Source organism: Typha angustifolia, chromosome 13 (genome assembly GCF_048772165.1).
Source record: "Typha angustifolia cultivar Huaian chromosome 13, ASM4877216v1, whole genome shotgun sequence".
NCBI classification, from domain to species: domain Eukaryota; kingdom Viridiplantae; phylum Streptophyta; class Magnoliopsida; order Poales; family Typhaceae; genus Typha; species Typha angustifolia.
This window is the reverse complement of record NC_133251.1, coordinates 3,593,383-3,608,486: the sequence shown is the minus strand read 5'-3', so window position 1 is coordinate 3,608,486 and position 15,104 is coordinate 3,593,383. Positions and strand designations below refer to the sequence as shown.

Here is a 15,104-nt window from a genome sequence, read left to right as displayed (position 1 = left end):
CTTTGAGAGGAGGAGGGGGGGAGGGGGATATAATTCCAAGTAAGACTTGCATCTCACTGTCCTCTTTGATGTAACTTAACACATTTGGACCCCATTACACTGAGTCACATACGAGCATCTGCCATGAATGATTACATTATTATTTAGTCAGTTAGTTAGTAGTGTAAAGGTGACACTTGAGCTTGATGCAGTCTTAGCAAGAAAGAGAGAGAGAGAGAGAGAGAGGAGGAGGATTCGAGAGGAGATAGAAGTGATAAAAGGATAAGATTTTTAAGTCCACAGCATATCACATGGTAGGAGCTTGAGAAAAACAGCATTGTTTTGTTTTCTTCAAGATTGATGGATTTATAATAGCTTCAATTCTGGATAAACTTTACAGAGATGTTTAACAGTATATTAATTGATCACCAGTCCCTTATCCAAAGTATCTCAAATCCAAGAAGGCCCATGTGAGGTGGGCACCCCTTCCATGATATAATTGAAGAGGGTTTAATCTTTGGCTCCACATTTCTAAGCAGGAAGAGGGAGAGTGTGAGTAAACAACCAACCAACCAACCAACCCATCCATTGAGAGAGAGAGAGAGAGAGAGAGAGAGAGAGAGAGAGAGAGAGAGAGAGAGAGAGAGAGAGAGGAGATGATGATGTAAACATGGGACCTTTTGATGGCCCTCATGTTTACCATATCCTTTGTCATCAATGGCCTTCCCCAATACAAAAAAACCTGAGACCACTGTCACGAACAGCAGAGACTGCAGGGTGAGGGGTACAATAGCCCACTCTCCCATCAGTACTCCTCATACTCATATGCTCTTGTTTCCTCTTATGCCACTCTCAAAAGATTCTTTCATATTTAACTAATTGCTTTTATGTTTTGCATCTTTTCTAGCACATGACCATGCTAATTTTTGAAGGAGCAAAGCCATGGTACTAGCTAGTATGGGCCATGGTGGGGGTGCCTACATTGGTAATTGTTGGACCAGCTAGCAAGTGACCATATATTTGTTGAGTTATTCTCAGTGATTGCTCTTCAATTTAAAAAAAGAAAAGAATAAAAACTCCGATTCCAAACTATGAAGAAGGGCTCGGATTTTTGGTTCATTGAAAGCTTTATGATTGATTATATCTACTGCAGGGGAAGAAGATGGGAGGTGTAACTCCTACTTGGGATAGATGAGTTTATTTATTGTTTTGACTACTTTCAACTATAGTTTCAACTTTCAAGTGTTCATTGGAATTCCAACAGGAGAATACTATTAATTCGAGGGAATCTGAATGGCTTGCGATTAAATTAGATCTAGCTTGTCCGTGTTGAATTTAATAAAAGATGAAAGATATGCCCCAGCTCCTTGGCTTTCATCATCTTAAACTGTTACACTTGTAGGCCTCTTTCAGTCTGTCTCTCTACAAGGAAGTATATTTTGAAAGTTAGTATGAAAAGGAATGTTGCTAGCTACTGACTGCTGTTTAAATATATTTAAAAGTATACTTATATCCTTGTCTTTCTCTGCTTTTGTTATCTGAGTATTAATTTTTTTCTTATATAAAATAGAGAATAAATTAGTAGATATGTATATACATGTGCTTAGATTTACATGCCTCCTTTTGTACTTATACTCATATATGCAGACACACTCAAGTACAAATAGAAAGTCTAGATTGATTCCTTTTGAAACAATTTGGTCCCAGACACTGCATACTCCAAAATCAAAGATGGGATCTCTTTATATTACTGGAGATCAATGCATTAAGCATATGATCTGCAGCTTTTAAAGCCCTCCTACCTTGAGATCCACTGCTCTCAAAATTAACAGTTGTTAGTGTTGACATAGAGATCTGATTACTTGACGTTTAGAATCATCTGTTTTTCTTTTCTTTTTCCTTTCTTTCTTTCTTTTTATATTGCCTTAAATTCTAATTGAAACGTTTGGCTGAATAATTTAACAAGCATTTTTGTCCACTTGATCTAAACTATGGCTTAGAATGATCACACAAAGAGAGTTAGAAAATTAAGCCTACAAACCACCTTCTCAAGGAATTGATAGCTTTGAAGCAATCATTTTTCAAGTCTCATGAATTACTGCAAGAACATGGCACATGCTAGGTTACTGATTGCAACAGTGAGGACACTAAAAAAGAGAATAAATGAGTTCCACAAAGCCCTAAACCTATTAGTAGCCGTTGGCACTAAAATCAAATGCAGCCCAAGGCTATACTATCCTTGTTATCAAATATTGTTGTTGTACAAATGGGATCTAACTGGCCTTGGTTGGTGTGTTTGCATAGCTCTGACTGAGGAGCCCAACCTCTATGGCTATGACTCTAAGGCTATGGGAGTATGGCTATGGTTATGGCTATTCATAAAACCCATTTTCACCATGATTGATGCACCATTCCCAAATCTCCATTAGCTCCTACAAGCCAAGAGATCAAACATAGAATATAGTCAAGAACTCCTCCTTGGGGCTAATGGATATGACAGGTAAACAAATCGGAGGGCACTAGTCTCATGGCAGTGGCCCCACAATCCCATTCTTCTATTGCATCCATGCATTAGTAGTTCAATATATTATTATTATCATCTTAAACAGTACAAGGGAATGTGAGTTGTAGTAATTAGAGGAGGGCCCAATCTCTACTCCTCTCTAGTGAGTAGTAGAAAGGGAGGAGAGGAGAGGGGTGATGACTGATGAGGAGAAAGATCTGAGGAATGTGGGCAGATAGATGGAAGGAAGGAAGGAAGGGTGGGTGAGAGAACATGGGAAACAAAGTTGGGAGCCGTGCAGTGCCCCTAATTGTGTCATCCACATTCACATCACCAGCTCATGGGGACTAGTGAAAGGGGCAGCATTAGCATTTAGCAACCCTCTGAGATTATTTTAAGGGCTCTGATGAGCTTTCCTCTTATGGGGATCAGATGGCTATAGGATTTGGCTTTATGAGTTGTGGTGTGGGTTGAGGGGCAGAGGGTGCATGTTAGGGGCCTCATGTGGGCATGTGGGTGATGAATGAAAGCTGTGAGGAGGTAAAAGCCATGTATGCTTTTTCAAAAGCCTAATCCCTCCCCCCATGTGTGCGAGAGGTATAAAGAAGTGGTGACAAGACCCATGAGAACAGGGGAAGGAGGAGGCAGTTGTCTTAGTTTGAGATGGATTTAGAACTCCAATATACTGGAGAGAAAGAAAGAACGAAAGAAAAAAAAAAAAAGAAGACCACATGGAAAGGTGAGGGAGGTGGGGGACTTTACTCTCTAGCCAGCAATCCTTTTGTTTTGATTTGTCTTAGGACAGAGGGCTTCTTAAGACAGGGGAAGGTGGGTTGGCTGCCAGCCCCACTTTACCAAGACCCACATGAATGAATGCTCACCATAGTTGGCTAGCTTACCCCCTTAACTCCCTTAGCCTCCTTAGCTCTTAAGCTCTTAACAATAAGCGTAAGAACTGAGAATGTTGAAGAGGGTGTTTAAATGGTGCAAGTAGGCGGGAACAGGAAAACAAGAGCATGTTTTGTTGAGTGCTGGAGGAGCTGTCTATTGTCTCTATGATGCCCCATGATGCTTAAGTTTGTCAGGGAGCCATTGGAAGAGTTGAAGCTATAAATTAATGCTGTAAGATATTTTATTATTATTACTATTATTATTATTTGGTCTTTTCTTTCTCTTGTATTGGGTCATTAATCCTATGATAGTGCTAGTCAGAGGAAATTAAATTAGGTGCAGAGCGACATGGCTAATCAATACTTGAATGACAAATATGCAATAACTTCATATATATATTTTTTATCTCTTCACTGCTCCAGAATATACTTGTTCCTGCAAAGCTTCAGCTTAGTCAGTACCCTATTCTGCTGCAGTTGTAAGGAGTTCTCCATACCCTAACATTTTTGCACATATATATAAATACATATATCAGTTGTGTTGAGGATTGAGATGTCAAAAACTTGAAACAAAAATGCTTGATAGAATAATACAATTACAAACATTTTCTCCTCAATTTGAGGGTCTCGATCATCATCCCCATTTAAGGTCATTACTGAGACGGGCCAAAAGACCTCTAGCTTACCAATTCTACTGTAACTATTCCACTGTTTCATCTTCATATCAACAGAGCTTTATGCCATTTCACTGTGGATGAGACCTCCTATGTTTCAGTTCAGGGCATATTACTTCACTCACAAAAGAAAAGTGGAAAGCTACTGCTACTACTGTTAACGAAGACAGGATGCCCTTCAGCAGTAGATTCTGATATATAAGCAACAGGGAATGATTACTTGATTGTGCATGGAGAGCCTCTGTTCCTCTTGGACCTAAATGTCCTTCTAACGGAGGAGAGGAGGTGCTCTCATGCTCTACAGACCCTTCTTTAGTCTCCACTGTCCTTAATAAAGTTTTGATTTGGACTTACAGTAATTAGGTTTGCTCTGGTAAACAAAGCAAGATATTTAATGAAGTTACCAGCAAAATTCTATATGAATTTTAACTGCTTTCGTTTTAAATTTGAAATGGAATCTATCTAATGCTGTTATTTAAAACAAGGCACGATTCATTCCATTATATTCTCGGGTGTCAATTAAGATGTCTAAAATATATATTCAAATGTTTTCAAATCAAATTGAATTGCTCAGCGCTTAATGATTTATTTTAACTAACATTTGAAAAAAATACATAATTTCAAATCAATTGAATGTCACATATTAGGGTTTTCAATTGATTTAGACAAAGATTGGATAGTGTGATAAACATATATCTACATCGATGTTTACTTTTCTGGACATTGGTACTTGATACTACATCCATTCAATAGGAAATTAGGAATATAGAATCAGATCGAATATCCAACATCCATAATGATATATTTGGCAATATTAATAAAATAAAATAATAGTACATATGTTTCACATAAAACGATAAAAGTATATATATATATATATTTTTAAAAAAAGGGTCTTATATATAATGGATGTGGAGGTAGGACGAGAAACTCGGTATCGGGTCGGGTCAGGTTCTGGACAAAGATCCGATCCATTGAATACGCCATCCCCAGGCTAGCGGGGAACACGTAGCAGCAGTACACGTAGAGGGAAAGGAGCGAATGATCACTTTCCCATGCTCCTCCGCTATGGACTCCAGTCGTGTCAACTAAAATCTCGTAACGTCATCCTACTAGATGCGAATAGATACGGGGGTGATGCAATGAGATGCATCCTATCCCCTTTTTGGTAGTAGTATTCATGGGAGATTTGGTGGTCGATGGAGGAGTCCATATCAGCTATCGTCACCACCCCTCAGCTGCTTTAACCCGGGGGAGGTCGCGGCACCACCCCGGTGGCCGCGGGCAGATGGGTGGTGCGGTCACCAGATGTCACTTTTTTTTAAAATTAAATTAAAAAAAAGAAGAAGAAAATTTGGAGTCGGTTGCGATTCGGGTGGTTCGCCGGAGCACGATAGCGATGTGGGGATAGCGATAGTTGGGGAGATGCGTCTCTTTCCGATGGGTCACGGGGAGCGGTATACCGTGTACGACAGCCGCTTCTCGTGACTCGCGTGATGTTTTCGGACTATCCCCCACCGTTTGCAGTTTTGGACCACTGATAAGAGCTTAATTAAACTCAATCCTTATACTTTTATAGCAATGATTAGATACTAATCAATTAGTTATAAAACTAATTTTATCTTTTTGATAAATTAAAGGGTATATAAGATATTTTACATATGACTACATTAACTGATAAAAAATTAAATATTAAGTATTTTTTTATTATTATCCTGGTTTCCTTGCTAATATGAGTGCCGACTTCTACTAATTTATTATTATTTTTATATTTTATAAAAATAAATAAATAGCTTAGAGAGATAAATAAAATATGATTAAATTATCTTTAGAATTTAGAAAAGTGATTAATATTTTCGGTTTATATGACCGGTACTTTTAATTAATTTTATTTAATATAATATATAATTTTAACTGTTTAATTATGAGAGAGAAATTAATAATTCTTATTAAATTATTTGTCATACTTTTAATGACGGTATAATGATTCAATTGTAGTTAATTCATAAACCATAAGTGGGCAATCTATAGAGTAAGCCCATCTTAATATCTGATGCCACGAGCATGCTTGCCCCTTTAATCACTTATAGAGTAAAGACTAATCATCGTATTAATATCATGTTAACATTCTGTATCTACGTTTTGTTGCACAGATTATTTTTTGTTGACAACAACATTCAGAAACATTATTTATGTTAAGTAAAGCAATACGAGTTTTGTTGCACATATTATTGTTCGCCCAGAAATGTTGTTTACATTAGGTAAAATAATACGAATTTTGTTGTACATATTATTCTCCGTTCCGAAAAAGAATAAATCAGAAACATTGTTTATGATAGCTAGAATGATACGAGCCATTGCATGCTAGATTTACAGTTTAGTAATATAAGGTTATATACGTTGAATAAATTTGATGATGGAGTTACTTTTTAATTTGTCATGGTTATTGATGTAGCTTAGTTATTATAGATTAGAATATACCAGTAACTAGATAGGAAGATTGAAAAAGGAATATTCATTCAATCCATTATCTTATTAGATACTGTGCTTGGGATTCATTTGAATCACAAAAACATTGACATCCTTAATTATCTATCACAAACCGAACTCATGTGCAAATTTGTATCGCACTAAGAAATAGAGAGTATAAATATATATCCTGTCACATGACTAACATGAATAACGCTCACTCACTCAGCCAGGAACTAATAAATAAACTTCTTCACCTGGTATGAAGTTCTCGATTTTATTTCTATTGATTGTGTGGAGAAAAGTCCAAATAATAAATTCGCATTTCATTGAGGAACAAAATTAGATGCATTCATTGTGTTAAATTTGAACGTTTCTACCAGTACCTTTTTTTTTCTAAAAAATAAAAAATAAAAAAATTGTTAACCAGTATCGATTCTCGAACCAGTGCAACGACGTTTTGGACTGCGTTTTAACTCTTTATTATATTATTACAGTAGTTAGCCAATTAACCGTCAGAGTTTTACCGACAGGTAGTAGCCCGCGGTCAGTGACGCAGGGGTGGGGTGGGGGGGGGGGGGTTAAATTGGTATAATTTTACCCGGGGGTGAAAGAAACGAGAAGGGGCAGTAATTATCTCCATCTTTTATAGTCGTTAGACTCGCAAGGACAGTTTCGTCCGTAGGCGGTCAAACTCGCAGCCCCCTCCTTAGCTCGAAGGGCGTGTGGGTCCTCTGACTCCCCACGAAAAAGCCCGCGAGAAAATTTTCCTACCAGGAGGCTACCACCCCTCTCACACTCTCCCGCGCACGAACTCCTAAAACAAAAAACCTCCTACAGAACCCGTTCGCCATTGGGATAAAGACGAGGGGTACTCAAGTCATTTAAGCCTCGGCACCGCTTTAAAATCGCCTGCTCAAGGCTCGCGTGAGGGAAAACAGAGAGAAGTAGGAGAGAGGGGGGCAGAGGGGACTTACCGGAGAAGATGACGCCAGGGGTAGTACGGGAAATTGGCGATGGGGAGAACCTCGAGAGGGAGATCGAGAAGCAAATGGGTTGCATGGCTGGGTTCCTCCAGATCTTCGATCGGAACCAGATTCTGGCCGGGAAACGCATCTACTCTACCAGAGCTCCTCCTTCTTCCACGGTTGGTCTCTGTTTCGTCGTGTTCCTGCGTTGGGGATTGGATATTTATGCGATTTTTAGTTCTTTCTTTTTTGTTGAGGATTTCTTACCTTGGTTTCGTTGGATTCAGGTCGGGGGATCGACATCGCCATCGGAGAGATCTGAGGCTTCTGTGAGCCAAAGATTTCCTTCGCCTGCAGCGTCTCCGGATGCAATGGCGAGGCCATTGCTTCCGCTCCCGGTGTTCGACTTCAAGGATGGGACGAGAACTCCATGGAAGTTTCGAGAAACCCCCAGGCTCTCCCTCGATAGCCGAGCCGTCGTGGACGCGAAGGGAAAGCTCCGCCCTCGCGAGATCCGTACGACGGCGGTGGCCGCCACTAACTCCTCGGAGGAAGACGAGATGGAGAGGCAGAGGAGGTCGCCAAGCGTAGTGGCGCGGCTAATGGGGCTCGATGCGCTACCTTGCGCTGCTGTTGCAGAGCTGTCCAAGCCGGTTGAGCTCCGGAGATCCGCGTCAGAGTCCAGAGTCCCCCGAGATCCCTCGTATTATCGCTTCGTGGACCCGAGTTCATTCCAGAAGTTTCTGCCGGAGAACCACAGGTCGCCCGATCCAGTTAGGGTTTTCCAGAAGTCGGATCCGGCTCCGAGAACTTCATATCCGTCGCTCCAGAGGAAAAGCTGCTTTGACGCCGAGGACTTCTTTCCGGATCCAAAGCGAACCGAGTCGATCACGCTTTACGGCGAGATCGAGCGCCGCCTCCGGATGCGAGGGATTGACGAGCCAGCAAAGGATCTGGAGACGTTGAAGCAGATCCTTGAGGCGCTCCAGCTCAAGGGCCTCCTCCACTCCAGGCCGCCCGCTCGCCAGATCGACCTCCGCCGCAACCTCGTATACGACCGCGACCCTTACCCTAATCGTCGCCGGAGTTTCGGCGATTCTCCAATCGTTGTCATGAAGCCCGCTCCCAAGCCGCCGCGGCGCCAAATCAGCGAGCCGGTTGCTCGCCGAAGTCCCCTTAGGAGTAGCAATGAAAGGAATCGGAGTCCGAGGTCGCCAGATCCAAGCTCGCCGGTGAGGCGTAGGTCGTTAATAAATGCGGACTCGCAAAAGAATCCCCAGCCCCAGCGGAGGATCTCATCCGTCCATTCTCCGAAGACCAGCCCTAAGAGGGTAGGACAGGATCCCCTGGCCGTCCGATCGCCGAGGAATCGGAGAGCGACACCAGATAGGGTGTGCTCACCAGCGGAGGACGACATGTCCGATAGCAGCATCAGCAATTCCGATTTCGAGGTATTATTCAATCGATTCCTTTTCTTTAAATTAACAAGTCCTTGTAATATGTTTAAGAAATGAAATGAACGGTGGAGTCGTGATGCAGAGGTCGACGACGGAGGACTACAAATCAGGGCGGAGTTTATTAGAGCGGTGCGATAAGCTCTTGAGCAGTATAGCCGCAATGACGGCGGCGGAGCAGGTTACCGCGGTGGACCAGCAGCCGAGCCCAGTGTCGGTGCTCGACTCGTCCTTCCTCGGTGACGAGAGCTCGCCTTCTCCCGCTACGAAGCGCGCGATCGACTTCAAAGGTATGAACCCCAAAACCGCAGCCTTTTGGCTTTTGACCCACGTTAGCATTCCTGACAGCTAACGCGTGCTTTTTCTAATCTACCCACCCATCGCGCACCTTAGTCGGATTCCTATCACCTGTTTAACTTCACCCTACTAGACAGTCTAGGCGCATTTTAGCAACGTTGTTGATGAAAGTTCCTTTCGCCGCTGTTCTCGTTGCGGGTGTTGGCGAGTGCTATCGTAGGCCAGATAGCGCAGGCTAGCATAACATGTGGCTGTTTCATGCCCAGCTGTCGGCTCATCTTAGCAACGCTCCTTTTTAAGTTCCTTCGATCTTTTAAACCCGCAGCGGAGAAAGATTTATGTAGCCGCAGTTCACGTTAGTGTCGTGACATAGGCAAATGCTAACGTAGGCGGATAGAATAATATTACTACTGTAAATTTCGTAGTAATAATTATAAATTTTTTCGTGTTCAATAGATAAATTGGTGGATTGGGAGGAGGACCACTGGAGCCAAGAAGCGAGGACCATCGGATCAGAGGATTTCTATGATGGACCCGAATCTGACGACCCTGATTACCTCTACGTGTCCGAGATCCTCCGTGCGTCCGATCGATGCGGGGCCCACTCAGATGCCTACGCGCATCTCGAGAAGCGCCAGGACCGATCGCCCGCTCCCACGTGGCTGCACCGCCGTCTCCTCCTCGACACCGTCGCCGAGATCCTCGACCGCGCCCGCCACGTGTCCCCCTGGGACGCCTTCGCACGTGCCAGATCCCTCTCCTCTCTGGCCCACCCAGCCGGCCGGCCACTCGCGCGGCGCGTCTGGGCGGAGCTCCGCCGGATCCGGGAGCCCGTCGCCGCCGACGACCTCAACGACGTCACGTGCGGCGCCATCCGCAAGGACATGACCGCGGACCTCGGGTGGTCCCACCCCTCCGCCGAGCTCTCCGACGCCGTGCTCCACATCGAGCGGCAGATCTTCAAGGATCTCGTCGCGGACGCCATCCGCGACCTCGCTGACGTGTCGTCCGGGCCCCGCCTCCTTTCCCGCCGCAAGCTCGTCTTTTAAAATTTTAATTTCCCAAACGAGTATATTCCCAGTGCTTATAGCTTAATCGGATCAATGTATAATTAACGGTCTTAAAATATCGAATGATGAATTCAACGGCTCTGATCTGGTAGCGAGAGCGGTGTACATAGGCTCCACCACGTCACGTGGTACATTCTAAAATATCCGCAGAGAGATAAGAACTACTTGGGCCCATAATTAAGTGAGAGGCAGGTGAGTTTGCTATACTTGCTTTCCTAGGTGGCAAACTGCAGAGCTTATCTTATTGGGATTTTGGTAGTTGTCATAGACCCCACGCATGTAAGAGATTGCTCTTGGGTTTTCTATCATCGGTGTAGCAAGATTAGGTCCACCGTGTATCAGAATGGCGTAGTAGTGTGAGTCTTTGACGGTGGGCTTCGCAGGCTTTGTTTCCATAGAAATGGAAGTGGGATTGAGAGCAAAGGGGAAGGTGGTTACGTATGGTCTATTTTCTGCCTGGGCTGTTTCGGTCCACATAATTGTTTCTCTAGTATTTTCTGAACCATAAACGAGACGTACATCAAATAACAACTTGACATAATCCATACGCCAAAGTGGACCTTATCTTATGTCCTCTATCCGGAGGTCGGTAAAATCTAATCAACTATCAGAGTGCACCTTAGCCGTAAAAAGAGGCTTCGTTACGGAGATGACGACCAGGCCCAGCCACTTGCATAGCTCAACTAGCTTATGGACTCATCCGAGTAGATGTAGACGAACCACCGCTAACGCTCTCTCCGAGACTGCTCATCCCTGCCAACGCTCATAAACATGCATGGGTAGCTTCATTGGGAACTAGACCTTGTCCGTATCTTCATTCTTGCTCTCGAAAAGACTAACCATTACGTACGCGAGTACTATAAACAATGCCCAAATGTTTTGGATCTCATTGTTTCGTAAGACTTTGTCCAAACCTCTTGTGTGCATTGGACTCATTTGGAATTAGATGGACTTATAGACTCCACATCTCCTACTTTTCCTACATATCATCCACCTTGAGAACCAAGCAACACTTGCAGTGGATTTTCCTTTTGCATTTTGGTGGAGCTAATCCTTCTCTCTCTCTCTCTCTCTCTCTTTTAATCCATGAGGTGCAATGCGAATAAGGCCGGCCAATTAATGGGGCCATTAAAGTTAATTGCTTAGATCCGCAATTGAACAGGTCCAAGTCTTTAAAATGACACATAGATGATTAAATTTTGATGGTCGTCTTCTTCCAGCTTTTGTCATGTTTCCTTGGTGTTTAGTAGAAGGTCTATTTTGGAAGTTGGATAGCCATTAAAGTCGTAAGAATGATTCAGACCAGTGAGAGAGGACATACGAACAAATAATCTATTTATATGTCGTTAATTATCACCACCACATGGGTTGAAATATATAGCGTGATTAGATTTGGATCAAACTAACATATTCAATTTAGCTTAAAGATTAAGAATTCGTGTATATATATATATATATATGTTGATAAAAAGAAGAGAAACAGCTGCGAAGGTCATGATCGTAGTCTTTGTCAACTCTACGAAAGTTTTTCTTTGAGGGTTAATTACATTTGGACTTTAGACCCTTTGAACTATTATTTATTTTTCATACGCGTACTAAAAAAACATTAAATAAATATTTTACTCTTAGATTTTGTTCTATTTCATTTTTATTAATAAAGGTAAAACGGTCAGGAATGTAAAATTAATCATGTGAGGAGTTTTACATAGTATGGGGATTAAAGTGCCATAAAAAATAAATTGGGGAGTCTAATATGAAAATGTGCAATAGTTCAGGTACCTAAATGTAATTATCCTTTGCATTAATTAATTAGGCGTCAAATTGACGTGGGGCGTAAGCTATAGTACAAGAATTAGCTGTGTAATTATTGGGCTATTTCTAAGGCCCATTAGGCCTAGTCAATCAAAAGCCTCTCTATAACTATTTCAATACAAAGGAATAGAAAGAAGTCTCCTCTCCTTCCCCTCCCTTCTCTCTTTCTTCGAAATGGCTGACGGCGGGCTGACGGTGCTTGACGGTAGCCAGCTCAGGGGCGGCGATCTCCACTTCCCGATCCCCGACGGCGCCGTCACCGGCGCCAAGCTTGTCGAGCTGGCGGAATCGGAGGTGGCGGCTCGCCTCTACGGCGTCTCCTTGCCTGAGACCGTCCGATCGGCGGCGATTAAGCGGATGGGTGGGGGAGATGACGCCTTCCTCTCTGAAGAGTTCGTCGACGCGGAACCTCGGATGCAGAAGGTGCAAGATTACCTCCTTGCCCTTGCAGACGAGCTAAAAGGTCTATACTGCCCCTAATTATTCTTTATTTCCATGAGTTTTGTAAACTTTAATCTTGTCTATGGTATAATTTGAGATGGTTATTTTGGTATTTGGTCTTGTTTGTTGCATGATCCGATTTGCCTTGTAAATGACCCATGTGGTTATTACGGGGCTAATTCCTTAAAGAACTGCACTGTATTGTGGACAATTTGATCTAATTTTGACTAAATATTTTATTCAAATGTGCTGTTGTAATGACAATGGTGGAAAGGAATATGCTTTAGGAGGCGTAGAAAACAATCTTACAATGAATAGAAAGATTGCATTTTGTTGTTTCTAAGGATCCAACATTTTTTGTTCATGTGGAAGTGAACCGAGATAGCAATCATTATCCCTCTGAAAATTTAAACTGCGATGAGGATATTGCATCTGGGCATGTGGCCATATCATGTGTGCTGTCTCTTTATTTCTGTATGTCTCTTTTGCATGGTCATTTCAATACATGCGTGTTGCATTTACCTTAGTAGTTCATATTGTGTCTAAGGAGTCAGTTTCCTTTCATCTGTTTATTAAATTTATCAAAGCTGGATTTGGTTGGCCTGTTGGACTGCTTAATCTGGTGATTTGACCAACAAACCATTTGATCCAATTGGTGTTAATGGGACGGGTTGGCATCTTGACTTTTCTGCTGCTCTAGATCATTTATTTTGATGATTTACTTTAGGGTCTTTAGTCCTATCTTTAGGGGAGAAGTAGCAAACTTTTATATCTCAGTCTGTTCTTCCTATTATTGAGCATTTGGTGGACTAACGGATGGTGCTATAATTTGAAAAATGTGCCTTAAAGGGAGGCCTAGAGTTTTCTTTCCCTGCTATGAAGTTTCAGATGTTTTTAACCTACCCACATGTGACTGTAGTCCAATTTTAATTTTAGATGATCCTCTTGTCATATCAATTTTGGATGGACGTGCCCTGCGCCCAATTTTGGATGATGAAGATGATTTTGCTATGCTGGCTGAAGATCTATTCACTGATCTGGATGTAAATGATAAAGGAAAGATCAGCAAAAGTGAGATGCGGAATGCTCTTACTAGTATGGGGGTGGAATTAGGAGTCCCTCTTTTCTCAGGTTTGTCTTGTTGCTTCTATATGAGTTCCATTCCTTGGATTGCTGTAGCTGATAAATGGCCATTCCAGCTCTTTTATATAAGCTATCTCGTAGCTACTTTTGCTCATGGTACTCTGATATATGGAAAGCAGAATCCAGTGATCTTCTCAACAACATTATGAAGAAATATGGAGCAGATGGAGAAGAACAGCTGGGCCAGGCTCAATTTGCAGAGTTACTTCAGCTAATTCTGCAAGATCTTGCAGATGCTTTAGCTAAAAAGCATGTCACTGTAATCCAGAATATTAAGGTTATCAATGGTGCTAAGTTAAAGAAGGTGAGTTATCCCTTCTGTTTACCTCTGATATTTTCTCGTTGTAGTTCATTTGAATATCTTATCTAGTTGTTCTTTTCCGCTTCCCATTCTATACTCTCTCTCTCCCTCTCATGTTGATCGGATTGTTTGGATATTTTCTTCAAAGGCTGTTTTCTTTTTGAGAAATATAGTGGGGCAAAATTTGTTACCTTTTGCTTGTCATTTGAAGAACTCATCTAAGAGGCCCTACTAATCCCTTTAATGTATTTACTATGAATAACAATAATTAGGTGTAAAGACAGTATATGAATATCATTACTGATCCTGAAAAAGTTATATATGACATTGACCTTTCTGAAGCCTAAAGGACTAATGATCAGGTAAGTAACTTTCTCAATACAAGTTAACTAAGATATTTGACATGGACCTTTATTTTTGTTGATTATAGCATCTATTCTGTAAATGCGCCTAACATTCCACATAAAGGAGTATATGCTAATTCTTTGAAAGAAAAATGCTTGCAGATTTTGGCTGATAAGAATATCTTTGATGATGTGACCGAAGGGTTTTTCAAGGATTGGACAGCTTATAGAAATGGAGAGGGAAACAAGGAGAAACTTTATAGCTTTCTGGAAGATAAAGGATCTGAATTGGGCCTACCTCCATCCAAGTCTAATGAAGCTGTGCTGCTTCTATATAATCAAATATTTTCTGGACTGGACGAAGAGAAAGTTGCAGGAGATTTAACCAAGAATGTATTTCAAGTAACTATGAGGGAGATTTGTGAAGCTTTTGCACAGCGACTTGAGGCCAATCCTGTTCTGTTGGAAACATGAGGCAAGTTGGGCTTATTTCTCTGATACAGCCAGCAAAATGTCATCTCTTTCAGATTTTATACAGATATATGTATATTTACAAGTTTCCGTGTGCACAAATTTTTAATATCCTAATGCAGAGTTTTATGCCATATTCAACTTTTGGAATGCAAATGTTACAATTTTCAGTTTAACCAGAAGGATATTTGGAAATCTTTGGTGTATCAAAATTGAGATTGTAAACTTAATAGTTTATGTGGCCTGTTGAGAATCTGCAGTCTTAAATTTTTACCTGTTAGTGATGTT

General features: G+C 41.8%; 2 protein-coding genes across 2 annotated transcripts; both read left to right on the top strand.

Annotated features, from left to right (window-relative positions):
• The first annotated feature begins 7,363 nt into the window (after nucleotides 1-7,363).
• On the top strand, nucleotides 7,364-10,385 carry LOC140775045 (uncharacterized). The gene is made up of 4 exons (XM_073118283.1): nucleotides 7,364-7,662; nucleotides 7,771-8,934; nucleotides 9,023-9,227; nucleotides 9,691-10,385. The coding sequence occupies exons 1-4, from the start codon at nucleotides 7,501-7,503 to the stop codon at nucleotides 10,281-10,283; spliced, it is 2,124 nt and encodes a 707-aa protein (XP_072974384.1). The 5' UTR covers nucleotides 7,364-7,500; the 3' UTR covers nucleotides 10,284-10,385.
• A 1,862-nt stretch (nucleotides 10,386-12,247) lies between these two features.
• On the top strand, nucleotides 12,248-15,089 carry LOC140773762 (uncharacterized). The gene is made up of 4 exons (XM_073116483.1): nucleotides 12,248-12,579; nucleotides 13,494-13,688; nucleotides 13,820-14,004; nucleotides 14,508-15,089. Exons 1-4 carry the CDS (start codon nucleotides 12,291-12,293, stop codon nucleotides 14,817-14,819), a joined length of 981 nt encoding a protein of 326 aa, XP_072972584.1. The 5' UTR covers nucleotides 12,248-12,290; the 3' UTR covers nucleotides 14,820-15,089.
• The last annotated feature ends 15 nt before the right edge of the window (nucleotides 15,090-15,104 follow it).